The sequence below is a fragment of the Anopheles maculipalpis genome, chromosome 2RL, assembly GCF_943734695.1.
Source record: "Anopheles maculipalpis chromosome 2RL, idAnoMacuDA_375_x, whole genome shotgun sequence".
Lineage (NCBI taxonomy): Eukaryota > Metazoa > Arthropoda > Insecta > Diptera > Culicidae > Anopheles > Anopheles maculipalpis.
The window spans coordinates 41210776-41224625 of record NC_064871.1 but is presented as its reverse complement, the minus strand read 5'-3'; the positions used below and the strand labels follow the sequence as shown (position 1 = coordinate 41224625).

The following is a 13850-nucleotide window of genomic DNA, read 5'->3' as shown; positions in this document are numbered from 1 at the left end:
AATGAATAGTACAGTGTGGTGAAGCATTTTTCCCCCCCTGCAGCCTTGTACAATATAGAAGAAGAAGCATGAAATATGGCTTCCACTTTGAACCTATAGTACCAGAGAATGCCGGAGTGTTTCCGCATTTCCTGCTCCGTGGATCACACGGATCACACGGATCACGGATGGTTTCAGCTTGTCAACCTGCTACGGTCCGTAAGCAGCATGAATATTTCATCTTACATCAATGCACGACATACATACGTTCGGGGTACGTTTTTCCCACCAACCGTGCGGCAACAGTGTGGCGTGGTTGTGGCTAATGATACACCGTCCCATGCAACGGCCATCCCACTTGCCCGCTGCACAATGTTCCGGTTATCTTTCCATTCGTAATGGGCTTCAACTCGAGGGAAACACGAATCGACACCTTTAGAGTGTGGGTGCCAATTCATAAAATGGCGGATGTTTCATTGCTCCACTGTGTCACTCTCTCTCTCTCTCCCTCTCCGCAGGTGACCTCTGCAAACCGCTCAACTGCAAGAAGAAAGAGCTCTGCCTGCTGGAGGACGCGTACACGGCCGTTTGCGTTTCGAAGAAGGAACTACACAAGAACAAGTAAGTACACTCAGTCTCGGGTGCACGCACAACCTTGGGAGTTTGAGGAGTTTTCTATTGTGTTTCGTTTGCGCGTGCCTTCCTCTTGCTCTTGCGTCCTCCCTGTACTTTGCATAGTCTACGCCTCCTTACGGAGATCCATGGGGATCTTCCGTTTCGTTCTCGCCACCCGAGCAGGACAAAGGAAGGACCACCACCAGCACCATTTTCCTCGCAATTTTGTGGGTTTGCCGTCACTTGTTTGTTTGTGCATTACGCTCCGTTGTTTCGTTTTACTTTCACTCGACAAGCCCCATTTTGCTCAGCCACTTCCCAGGCGCCCTACATCCGAAAGCCACTCCAGGGGAAGGTTGCACAAAAAGGTAAAACAGAACCAATCCTCTCGTACTTTCGTTGTACACGAGTTGTTGCCCAAAAACTCTTGTTCATACTTTCAGCCAAAAAAAAAAAAACCTTTTTCCTATCATCATCGACTGTTGTGTAGAAAAAAAAAGTATTTTCTTTCCAACACTTCCTGTCACAGTTTATACTATCTTTCTGTTCGGTTCTTTGATTGTTCTCCCAGCATTGTTGTGAGGCTGACGCGTGCAGGCACCCACCTGGTGATTTTGTGTGTTATGGGTTTTTCCTCTCTATTTTCTCCGGTTCATCTCTTTTGGTAGAAATGCTTTCATTTTACATCACGACTAACTTACCTGTTGTATATACACACACACACACACACACACACACACACACACACACACACACGCTCACTTACATTCTGCCACGGAACTTCGAAACAAAATCCATTCAATGTTGCTACACTACTTGTACTTGGGGGCCATTCCGGTCGACAGAAACCTCATTGTTGTGGTCGGAAGGATCCGACGATATTTTGTTGCGAAGAGAAGGCAAGAAAAAACAGCCCGTTACATCATGAAAGGTATGGCAGAAATCCATTACCTGTATTTCTTGCCCGTTTTCACCGTTGTTTAGTCGTACTTTTACGCATTTTTGTCGACGTCATTTGTGGCATGGTGAAAAATAGCTTTTCTGAGCTACCTCCGGAGTGAACTTTACCAACCAACAGTACCAGAATTTAATGTTTTTTTCCCTCCCTTGCGCCTGCACCAATGCATGGTAGTTCTTGTCCCAACTTTGAACCGGGAACTCTAATGGGTGCGAATTGTTTGTTTTTGTTTTGTAAGTCTTGCCAGATTAGTTTTTCAATTAAGTCACAACAACAGCGCCGGTGACCGTATGCTACCACGATTTCGTAGCACCTGTTAAGCAAAGGTAGCAAGCGAAAATCTGAAATCTATTACAACTGTCAACTCATGAGCCAAAATGACAGGAACACAAATTACTTTCATTCCTTCGAAACGTGTTGCCGATTTTTTTTTTTGAGTCTATGTTGCCAAGTTATCTCTTTTCAAGGTTTTTTTTTTTTTTTGGTTTGGAGCCACATTGCCACGTCCAGCACAATGTATCATGTGTAATAAACGCTCTTATTGCAAGTGCCACTCCCAAAGGTCGATCGGGTAAAGTTTAATGGAAATGTGTAGTACGTTCACCGCCTGTCTGTCATGTGGTTTTATTTTTATCTTTATCGTTTCGTATCGCACAAAAAAGGCCAACGGCATCAGCGGAGTTCATTAATTCAGTTTGCAACTCCAAAACGATGTCCCCGTGAAAAAATAAGCGATATTAAAGATAGAAATAATCTTACCAGCATTGGCCCTGCAAAGGGTGCATTGTGCGCGAGGGCTCTGCTCTGCTGGAGATGCAGATTCGCGGCATGGTTTGCATAATTTCACTCGCTCCCCCAGTTCTGTGTCACCTTCGGGTGAGAGATGAAAGAAAACTCCGGCTCAAATGTAAATGAAGGCGAAAAGGTGCAACAAAATGGACGCTGATTGAGTTTGCGTTGTTTGTAGCGCGAGATGCTTAGGAGAAAAATAAATAAAATCGAATTTTTAACTTCACGGCAAGCGTTTGCGTTTTGCTTTGTTGCTTTAGCAGGCACATAGTTGATGTGCGGAGATACTTTTACGGGGTGAGCGAATTGAATTGCAGCGTTGGATCGCTGATTGGCGATGAAAGAAACTGTGTTCGCACACGGCAAATGATACTAATTTTCTACTTTCTCATACCTACGTTTTTGAGCGTGTAAACTGAATTTCGACGATCATATCATGACAGCTGGGTAGGTCAGTCTTAATCCTAAGCACGATGTTGGAGTTTAGAACGTTTAGATAGGTTTTAAGATGAACTCACAATGAACTGGATAGTAGAGCTAAATGAACTCAATGAACGATGGGACAGTTAAATACACACTAGCAAAGTATTCGGAGGCGTTTCTTCATTCCTTAAGATCACATTATCCTCATCCGGTGAAATATTCTACACACGATTAAAGCTTTTTTTGGCCAAATTCAATTTGATCACTCGGCCAAACTATTTTGGGCTGCAGAGTAGTGTATGCGACAGCGGCACCGGTCTTCAAACGACAGGGCCGGGGTTCAAATCCCACCCAGATCGTTCCCCCATAGTGAGGACTGACTATCCAACTACGTGGTATCGGCAAGTCTTAGTAAGTCATTCAATGGCGGGCGTGACCTTCCTTAAAGCAAGGTCGTTAAGCCAAGAAGTTCAGAATAGTGATCTACTATCAGTGGCGGATCAAGATTTTTGGGATCCCTAGGTGGCATGAGGCCCCCGTAGTGAGGACTGACTAACCAACTACGTAGTATCAGCAGTCTAGAAAGCCATTTCGATGGCCGGCATGTCTTTGGAGTTCAATGTTGGAGCCCATGTAACGTTCAAATCAAAAGTGCCTACCGGAGGATGGAGGGTTCTCGTTTTGTTTTGAGGAGGCCCCTAACACGTATAAGGCCCTTGTCCTCGTATGCGGGGCTCCAATACGAGTCTCTAAGAAGCTACTACTGCTAAGTTGCTAACGAGCAGCTGCCGGGGCCACCGTTAGATCCGCTACTGTCAACTATCTTTTCGAAGCCATTTTTAATAATATTCTGATTTCTGATTAGCCTCAGAATTGGCCTCTTTTTCAGCGATAACTTTTCTTCTCTCTTCCTGGCTTAACGACAATCTAGGACACGCCGGCCTTCGAATGGCTTACTAGACTTGCCAATAACGTCATCATTGGACCTCAATTTATTTCCAGCCAGCTTTTTCTCAGGTCTATGAAATAGACCTGAAATAGTTTCATTTTTGCATACCGACGCAAAAATTTGGCTTTATTGTATTTTAAAAGCTTCAAACCATTCGTAGTTCGAGCACACAGTTTGCGCAAAGCTTTTGTAAGTCCAAATGATCGCGAATCATATCATACACAAGTTTACTTTCGATATGGACAAAGCTTCCGCTATTTCCCTCAATGCTGTTTTACGGTCATTCAAACCCATTTTATGGGCTTTATAACAGTTTCTGGCCAAACAACCTCGTAAGGGGCGGCCACTTTTAAACTCACAAAACCAATACTTAATGTATGTAGGTAATTGTGCATAGTCCGCGTGAGACTTATCAAGCCATTGTTTGATTCGATCAGTATTTTAACCCATCAAAAATCAATCATATTTCGAGCCAACCAAATCCGTTTTTATTCATGCTTTGAGCCATATCAGAAGTTCCTCCACTCAAAACCCTGTAACTCATCATCTAATCATCAGACATCTTTCAAATTCATACATGGGTTGTTGTTGTTGGAAGTTTTAAAGAGGCTTTGGACTCATACATGGGTGTTTTCAAGGCCGACTGGCCAAAACCGTTACAAATTTTATTTCATTTTTTGTGCCGCAATCTATACATCAGGACTACAACTTACATCTACCCACCTGTTATTTAACTTTAAACCGTTAAAAAGCTCTGGCTAGATTGTAAAACACATTCTTCGCTCTAAGGAAATACTAATCTTCATATTTGAAATGTTTAAGTTCACTCCATTTCATATCTTAATGTTTTTTCTTGTTCAAAAGTTTGTTTCGGTTGTGTTTCACTACTCTATTTCTATCAAAAATCTTTTCTGTTTGTTTCTTCCAGATTCATCAGCAGCTATAATTCGCTAGCAAACAGGTGCAACCTTTCGACTAATCTTTTTCTTGTCTATCCTTTGCATGTGTTTTATTTTGTGGTTGTTGTTGCTTGTACTAGGAAAAATATTGCAAACATTATTTTAATACTGTATGCATGAATGTTTTTGCATGTATTTAAGAAATATATAAATCATAGGAAATGCTTTTTTGGGGTTATCATGTCATTGGTCCTATGTCTTATAATGGATTGTATTGTTTTTACATTAAATTCCTGATTTCTTACGTTCAGCTTCACAATTCCTCAATAAACCCCAACTCGTTTGGCATGTCTGGCACCTACCACCACATTCACCTTTATTGGAGATTTGTGCTTTCGATCATCACTTCTCGGAAATTGACTTCTTCATTCCATCCTAGTGCGATGCTTCTCCATCCAGCTAATGCATGTTCGCTGGGTAAAATCATCCTTATCATTATCTTCCAATCAACTGCTTGCGTTTATTTTGATTCTTAATGAAACAAAGCATACTCCACCACAGTAGTAGAGCCGCCACACAGCAGTAATCAATCACCCGGAACACGACGCCCGGGCCCGGGCCGGGTTTTACCACGTTCAATCTTCAACCCCTGACCGCTGCCAATGACAACCGTTCACCGTTCTGTCTACTGTTCTTATTTCATTCTCTTTCACGCGCTTCCGGCTTAACGTTGCTATCAACACCACTAGGGAGGAAATCATTACCAAGAGCAAATACTTCGAGGAGGAAGAAGCAAAGCGTAAAGCTGACGCCGAAGCAGCAGCATCAGCAGCAGCTGCAGCAGCCGCCGCCGCCGCCGCCGCAGCATCTGGTTTGAACGGGGCCGTCGGAAGTGGTATTGCTGGCGGTGTTGCCGATACTGGCAGCATGACGTTGATGGCGGCTAGTGGCGATAGTAGCACCGGAAGTAACGCCAACGATGGTACGAGCAGTGGGCTGGAGCACGAGGAACGCGAGGACGACGAAAGCTCTTCACAGGATGACGACGTGTTTTACGACAGTGAGAAGGAGGAAGACTGCAAACCGTGCCCGGTGGTGAAGCCCACTTATCTGTGCGGCAGCGACAACTGGACGTACTCGTCGCTCTGCCGGCTGGAGTATCACAACTGCATTCACACGACGGAAGTAAAGGTCAACTGCATGGGTTTCTGTCCGTGCAAAGGTAAGCAATGGGCAATGGCACACAGCATCCGTCACTGTCAGTTGTGGGTGGGATGAGATAATTATTTCCTGGCAGTGTCAAGAAGATCAAGACTCACCATTTGCCCCATCGGTTCATCAGCATCTTTCAGATCAACGTCTTGTTTTTCTATTCATCACAATATTCTGCTGCATTGCAACTTTCGCAGAGGAAAGCGCTTGTTGTGAGAAACGAAACAAACGCTATTTCAATGCAGAGTAATTTCGTAGAATTTTTGTGATATTTTATATAAATAATTTCCATAAGGCATGCGACCACAACATACACAAGATTATTTACAAAGAATTGTAACTATTGAAATAAATTACAAAGAAAATGTACTTTTTATTTATTCTCTGAAGAACGGCCAGACCGTACTTAAAAGGTAAACTTATATTTAACAATTCATGTAAGTACGGCTGGGTGGGAGATATTTCCTTCTCTCACCTATTGTATACACCTTATCCCGGGTGTGCACGGTTGATAGTTTTGTTGCCATTAGTACGCCTTTCTCTGGTTGTTGTGTCGTAGATGTTGCCTTCGTATCATCCCTTCTTTTTGCTGTCGGTTTCCAAGAACGAACTTTGATGTTGTTCATTTTTTGTGGACAAACAGCAGCGACGCACTGTTTATCCTTGCTGGCGAGCTTAAAGCCTCCAAAGCTTTGGCGTACCTGGTACTTTGCTATTGGCAGTCCTGATGCTGGTAACATGTATGGATCGGGGTTCTCCGTATAGCTCAGCAAGCTCGTGGTTCATCCTTCTTCTCCGCACTCCATGCTCGAACACACCTACAAAGATGGTCCGGAGGATGCGACGCTCAAACACGCCAAGAGCGTTTGCATCCTCCGCTCGGATGGTCCAAGGCTCGTGGCCATATAGGACCACCGGGCGAATCAGTGTGCGATATATCTCACAACTCGTGTGGTCCCGAAGTCTTCTGGATCTCAGCAGACGGTGAAGGGTCGTAGTAGGCTCGATTCCCCAATGTGACAATGTGACAATGTGACTCCGGAATTCGCTGCTGACATTGTTATCCGAAGTTACGACAGTCCCAAGATAGCAGAACTCCTCTACTACCTAGAGGTTGTCGCCGTCGACTAACACGCTGCTTCCCACTCGGGCTCTATCACGATCAGAGCCTCCGGCAAGCAGGTATTTCGTCTTCGTCTCATTGATCATGAATCCAATTCTTGCTGCTTCACGTTTCAGTCGGGTGTACGCCTCACACACCTTCGCTGTTATCTTGCCAACGATGTCAATGTCATCCGCGAAGCCAAGAAATTGAAGAGACTGGTAGAGAATCGTGCCACGGATATCGTTGTCTAGCCCCGCGCTTCGTATGACACCTTCCAAGGCTATATTATACAGGGTCTAATAGGCGGCATTAAGGATTGAAATGGCACGATAGTTCGAGCATTCCAGTCTGTCCTCCTTTTTGTAGACTTGGTAAATGACGCCCAGTTTCAAATCCTCCGGTAATTCTTCCTGTTCCCAGATTCTCGTGATCAGCTTGTGCATTTCGGTAAGCCTCTCCGGGCCCATCTTGAAAAGCTCGGCCGCCAGTCCATGACTACCAGCAGCCTTGTTGCTTTTAAGCTGCTTGTTGGCGCTGGCAACCTCATCCAGAGATGGCGCAGGCACTTCGTCCTCTGCACTGTTGCTGTCACTGATGTTGTTGCTGCTGCTGTTGGCTTGTTCTGCTACTTGTACCAACCTCTCCTGTCTCTGCTCCGTTCAGGTGTCCTTCGGAGTAGCACTTCCACCTTTCGATCACATTCCCCTCGTCTGTCGGGAGATTTCCGTCTGCGTCCCGGCACATTGCGGTTTTAGAAGCAAATCCACTCCGTGCCTCTTCCTACCTCCTATAAAACGAGCGTGCGTCCCTCGACTGAGAGAGCTGCTCCAGCAGCTTTTCATCTGACTCTTAAAAGCGGCACGTCTTTTCCTGGAAGAGCAGGGTCTGCTGTCTCCTCAGTCGTTTGTAGTTTTCCACGTTCTGACGAGTTTCATGCTGAAGCATGAGGGCGCGTGCTGCATTCTTCTCGGATAGTGTACGAGTGCACTCTTCGTCGAACCATTTATTTCGCTGTCTACTGCACGGATAGTGCACTCTTCGTCGAACGTTTCCTTACATGACCAGAGGGTGTGGCTAATGTCGTGGTATCCATTGCAACAGCTACAATAAGAAAATGTGCTGATGTAAATATGTTTCATTAACTATTTTTACTATTGCTTAAGCATCAAATATTAATTAACCAGTGTATGGCACAGAAGACGAGAAAGCATTATTCTCGCCTAGTGCACTTTCGTTCTCGAACTTCCAATCGAACCGTTTGTCCTCAAGTCTCGATCGCTAGTTCTGCAAAAACACTAGACTAACGAACAAATGTGTTTTAACGACCCGTATGTTCAAAACATGCATCCGTGCACGGTACACGGTCTCTCCCTCGCACCCAAACGTGTGAGCTTTCAACCAATTTCGTTTTGCTTACTTTTAATTAACTTCGATTAACGGGGCCACGAGTTTGTTTTCATTTTTAATTTCCCGTCAACCGTTAATAAACTGTGGCGTTTCTGTTTGGCTACTGTCCCTTGTCCGGGCAAGCGATGGAGCTTTTCCTTTTCCTATCCCATGTTCATCCATCCCACGGCAATGCGCATGGTGCACGTGCGTAGAATTCGTACCTGTCGAGTACCAGCATTAAACGGTTGGTGTACTCGTCGCAAATTGGCTCGAAAAAAGGGAAATACCTACAGCAGTGTGCTGGGCATGAGTAGTAGCAGTAGCAGCCTGTGGGAGATTGAAGATGGAGAACATGTTTTCCATGCGCCATCATATACAAGCAGGCTGCTTGCTAAAGAAATAAATGTTTCCGAGAAAACCGCCACACAAGGCGAGCATTCTCTAGGATGAATAGAATATAACAGTGTGGCAGCACACGTGGGAAGTGTGTGTGTGTTTTTTCTTCTTCTTCTGGGGATTCCCGAGTTCATAAACACAACAAACTGTCCTACAAATCGACCAACGCACAATTTCAACCGAAATAATGCTCAACAATTTGATTTATCTGGCGATCTGGCTGATCTGATCTCATCAACGACGTCAAAATTACATAAATCGCTTTTTCATTTCGTTTCCACTGCAAATATGCAAAAGCTAAACCCCGTGCAGGTCAGGGGGCGCACGGCTGGCCGCAACCCAAATTCACAAATCCTCGCCCAGATGGGAATTTTCAATCACGTTCCCATTACATCGGCATACCCCCACGCAATAAGCGCTATTTCATAAATTACTGCTATAATCTTGCGTCCGGCCGTTTGTTTGCGGCTCGCTCGATATCACGGGCTACGGTTTTATTTGTGCGCGAGTGTGTCTACACCGAGGCGCGCGCAAAAATTTATGTCACGAACATGCTAGCGAAATTCATAAATTCAACCAAAGCCTCCGAGAGGAACGAACTTCGGGAGGCCCGACGGAGGAGGGAGGAGGTGGGTGGAAAAAACATGAGCGTAAGCAAACACTTGCAACACACGTTTTTCTTACCGGCAGACGGTGGTCGAATGTTCTCTCGATGGGGCCAGAGTTTTTTTTTGCAACCAAAGCAAAGGAAAAAAAAATGTATCGGCCACGTACCACCGTACTTTGCCCTGTAGTCGGCTGTATATTTTCTAAGAACGCAACGCAAAGACAACGACCGTATCTCTTAAAACCGTGTGGGGAGGGGGGGACAGGGATGCTGGCCAGGAGAGACAAAAACAAGCGAGCAAGAAACAAAGCTCCACAAAGCTGAAAGCTTGAGGATGGGATTGCACGTTGTGGCAACCTCCGTGGCGGTGGGCAAGGCAATGTCTGTAGCGTGGAAACCGAATGGAATCAGAAAAAAGCAATTTAAATTATGTTTACTTGCTTCACGGTACGTACGACCCGGGGGCGCCCTGTGGGGTTGACGCACGGTGTGGCAGCAGCAGCAGCAGCAGCATCATTGTACCCGAAAGCTGTTTTCTATTCGTGTTCGTACAGTCGATACCGATTACACTCTCAGCGTTGAGTCCGCCGTTAGGACACGGCGGACTCGTCCCGCCGTGTCCTCCGTACTCGTCCCGAAACGCGGGCAAAATCCTAGCTAGCCGGAATGTTTGTCAGCATTATTTTCTCAGTAACGTTCCACCCGAACCGGTGTAACGGACCTGTTTTCAAACACAAATGCGCGCGAGGTGAATGTATTATGTTGGGAGGCGCTTTATTTTGCTCTTTCTTTTTTTTTTTTTGAGTTTCATTTTTGTTTTCACTGCTGGGGTGTGTCCATTATCCTGAACCACTTCAAGTCTTTGCAGGACTTGACCATGCATCATCGCAGTTGTTTGTTGGATGATGCTGTTGCTGTGGCTCTTGATCATGAATATGATGAAGAAGATGACGGTGTTGTGAATTGCTTTTTTCTGCGTCTGCCAGCCTTCCTGCCTGGTGCTTCCCCTGATGGCCGAAACAATAGACTTCAGAGCGAAATGAGCCGCTGTACCCTTAAAAGCTCCATTTTCAGTCAACAGTTACGCGACGTTTATTCTACATTTACGAGTCAGGATCATCTTTTTTTTTTGCATTTGTAACTCTTTTTCGCTCCTCGCAAGCAGCAATAAACATCAGCAAAGTAAATGAAAAATGCTTCAAATTGGTAAGGTTACTTTCAATGTTCCTTTGGAGGATTCGGAGGACAAGCGAGGAAGCATTTTTAATTTCCGCCAGAACACTGATGGGTGGGGGCGATTCGTTTGGCCATGGTCAAATACATGTATGTATGTGTTCTAGTGCCGAAAGTAAAATGGTTTAGTTTAGGGGCTGATTGCCATTCAGTTTCTGCTGGGTGTGGCTCTCGCTCTCTTAGTTCGTCTAGCACAGACGACAGGACGACATGATGGAGTTGGGGTACTATTAATCATGGCTGGGTAGGGTATCGGTATCGTATCGTTTTAAACAAAGCCTTTGATACACCATTTTTTGTACATTTTATTCCTTGTATTCACTCCAGTAATGGAACAGTTTAAACGAATTTTCTTACTAATTCTACTTTAACGTAGAGTATACCTTTTCTATTTGCTTTATTTAACAACTTTCTCATTGCAAGCTAACACTGTCAACTACATTAAACGCCTCAATAAAAGCTTAAGTGAGCAATATTTAAAAAGTGATTACGATTACTTTTATAATCCATAACATGTGTCTACATCAGCAGCACATCTGTATCGAGGCTACCTATACGTTACCTTACTACTCGGACGGTTGTTTTGACAAATTTCCTCTTATCAAGCAGCACTCAGACACACATACACTAGCGGCACATGTCGAGAACTGTCGACAAAATCCTTCATCCTTGCGATCGAAGCATAGACCCGTACGGTAACGGTCATCCCCATCTAGCCACATCACCGGACTGCTGCTGTGCGTGCGGGACCAATGGAACGGTCCGGTGCAGACGTATGGTGGTGAAGCTTTTTCTGTCTCTCTAATTGCCCATAAATTCCGACCGATTGCACAAATTCCTTTTTGATGAGCTGATTGATGTAGCCGGAAAACTGGTGTCGTACTGTTCTACCACTACACAGCATAGCCGATGCTGCCAAGCAATCGTACGTTGGCCAGCCATGTACGGCTGGGAGAAAAACCCCTGTGAACCAAAGACCAGTGATAGCAACAGCACTTTAATCTAATTATTTACACACTTATGTACGTCTAGCTGTACAGTACTGGCCGCTGGCACGAGCATTGAAAAGCTTGTGGGGCAATCGGGGCGGCGCTTTCACTGCAAGCTTTTTCGCATTTTTTCCGGATGAAATTCAGAAAAAGGAGACAGAAGGTACAACACATAAGTTTTAGGAATTCTTTTGAGACATTTTTTTTCGAATCAAAGCTCTGGATAGCCCATCTTGGCAATTGGATATCGATTATCGAGCGTTTTAAGACTCTAGCGAGTCTTAGTAAATAGTTCCGAAGTTTATGAGTGCAATTAATTCCATCAACTTATCATTCGAGGCTAACGCTTGCCACAATTCCTATCTGCGCATCCGCACTTCCCGTATTCTAGACAGAAATGACGCAAAGATGACGTGAAGAATGACGCTGATGATGGTGATCGACGCCAGTAACGAGGGACAAAAAAGCATAACGAAGCATAAAGTAAAGTGAAAATCTGCGATGCAGCTCACTCTCTTTATCCCATTTGAGCGGTTCTGATTTAACACACACACACACACACACAAAAGAGCCAGAAAAAAATGTTCTAGAAAATGGAAAAACTGGATGGATGATCAACTCCCTCTGGGCAGCGCACCAATTGGGGAGGGACAGAAAGAAAAAGTGCAATTTCTCTTCCTGTTGTTCAACTAGGGCAAAAGAAACAATCGTTCGCCATTTTTTTTTGGGTCGCTATCTCCCTCTCTTGTGACCAATCTTTGCACCAACTCGATTTCGATTTTATATCATTCCATTCCATTTCATCCAAATTCTACTGGTTTATCCACTGGCCATCATAGAAACGCAAGTGCACACGCTAGTTAGATAGACACACACCCGGAAAGAAAGTAAGGATACGTTGTGTGTGTGTGTGTGTTGATCCTTGTTCTCGTGTCAGGCAGGAGCTCACATTCCAACGGTCGTTATCCGGGCGTATTTTTCACAAACTCATTCCCAGTTTTTCTTTCCCCTTCTCGATCCGCAGATGCGACCCTGCTTCTTGATCTGAAAAAACAGCAACGGATGGCTGACCGGATGAGTGCGTTCAACGCCAAGTACCAGCGGACGATCGACAGCAATGACATCAACGCAGACAACCTCATCCCGTCCGGCAAGGTAAGCAGTGTAACGCCTCTGTGTGTGTGTGTGTGTGCGGGTACGGGATTCGGGATTTGGGGAGTGTCCGGGACTGTGATGGATTGGTTTGGCCGACCATGAGGCTGCTGATGCGTGGTGATGTGGCAAAGGTGATATTGATTTTTCTCAGCGTGCTTCTTCACGGTACGATTGTCGGGAGGGCTACCGTCCGCAGCAGCGGACTTTGTATCTTTGACACTCTCAACCCATATCTTTCCATCGGTGATCTAATGGGGGTGGTTGGGGGAAGGAGGGAAGCAGGCAGGGCTGGTTCCGAAAACGCCATCGATCAATGTATTTCAATTTTCCGCATTGTGGCGCATCATTTCCTGACCACTAGTCCCGAGCGAATGGACACGATGCACAACGCGGCGTGCAAACGCAGACGGGCACGGATAGTCTTTAAGGAGGTGATTTATTCAGTGTATTAACTTTTATCACCATTTTGAGCCTTATGCTTGCGGAGCGATGTGTTCAGAATTGCATAATTTGACATTAAATGTGTGTCATTGGCGGTTTGAAGATGTTTTCGAGCCGTTAAGCTTTAAGACCATTGAAAGTACTTTAAAAAGCGCTAACTTTCTATTCGGTAGAATGATTCAAATTATTTAAATAAGAAGTTGATCATCGTATATGGATGTTTCAGTACCTTTTTTGAATTACTATTCATTAAATTTATCTACATTTTTCCTTCACAATAATTATATGGAATAATTTAACGCAACTAGCTCCACCTAACCAAAGATATACCATTTTCAATTGTCTCGTAGTTTCGTTTCGCTTCTCCCGAAAATTACCTTTAACTAAGAAAAAAGCGACTAAAGCACCATTAAAGGAAAGAAAATCAAAACGATCCGGCCAGATCCAATTAATCCCCAGAGCAACATTTCGATCTACCGAATCCGTACCATGTACCGTAACTCACACAAACCGAACCGCCGCGCATCCAGACATCCCTGCGGCATAATACACGCGTATGATGGGAACGCAAAACACGGTACGACAGCTTCAATGCTCGGTGGGAATTGTAATATCACATTTGTAAGGAAGGACACATGCACCGCAGTTCGAAGTAGGAGACCAATTCCAACGCACTCACACACACGGGGTGATAAGATAAAGCAATTTATG

At 44.8% G+C, this 13850-nt stretch overlaps 2 protein-coding genes across 5 annotated transcripts in view; one reads left to right on the top strand and one right to left on the bottom strand.

The window, feature by feature from the left end:
* The window catches only part of LOC126559291 (probable prefoldin subunit 5), a 195836-nt gene that overhangs the window by 99831 nt on the left and 82155 nt on the right, over positions 1-13850 (bottom strand). The window contains exon 5 of one of the 2 annotated variants that reach the window (XM_050215423.1): positions 8198-8207. The exons of the other annotated variant lie outside the window; for it this stretch is intronic. The gene's annotated coding sequence lies outside the window, so the exon portion shown is untranslated. Of the gene's footprint in view, positions 1-8197; positions 8208-13850 lie in introns of those variants that run through there. 2 annotated transcript variants of the gene reach the window in all.
* LOC126557368 (proteoglycan Cow) overlaps positions 1-13850 on the top strand; it is a 90785-nt gene that overhangs the window by 64987 nt on the left and 11948 nt on the right. For 2 of the 3 annotated variants that reach the window (XM_050213111.1, XM_050213110.1), the window contains exons 3-6: positions 498-600; positions 4642-4674; positions 5362-5834; positions 12568-12698. In XM_050213111.1, the coding sequence (XP_050069068.1) occupies positions 498-600; positions 4642-4674; positions 5362-5834; positions 12568-12698 (740 nt within the window). The remainder of the gene's footprint in view (positions 1-497; positions 601-4641; positions 4675-5361; positions 5835-12567; positions 12699-13850) is intronic. The other variant, XM_050213112.1, reaches the window with a different exon arrangement.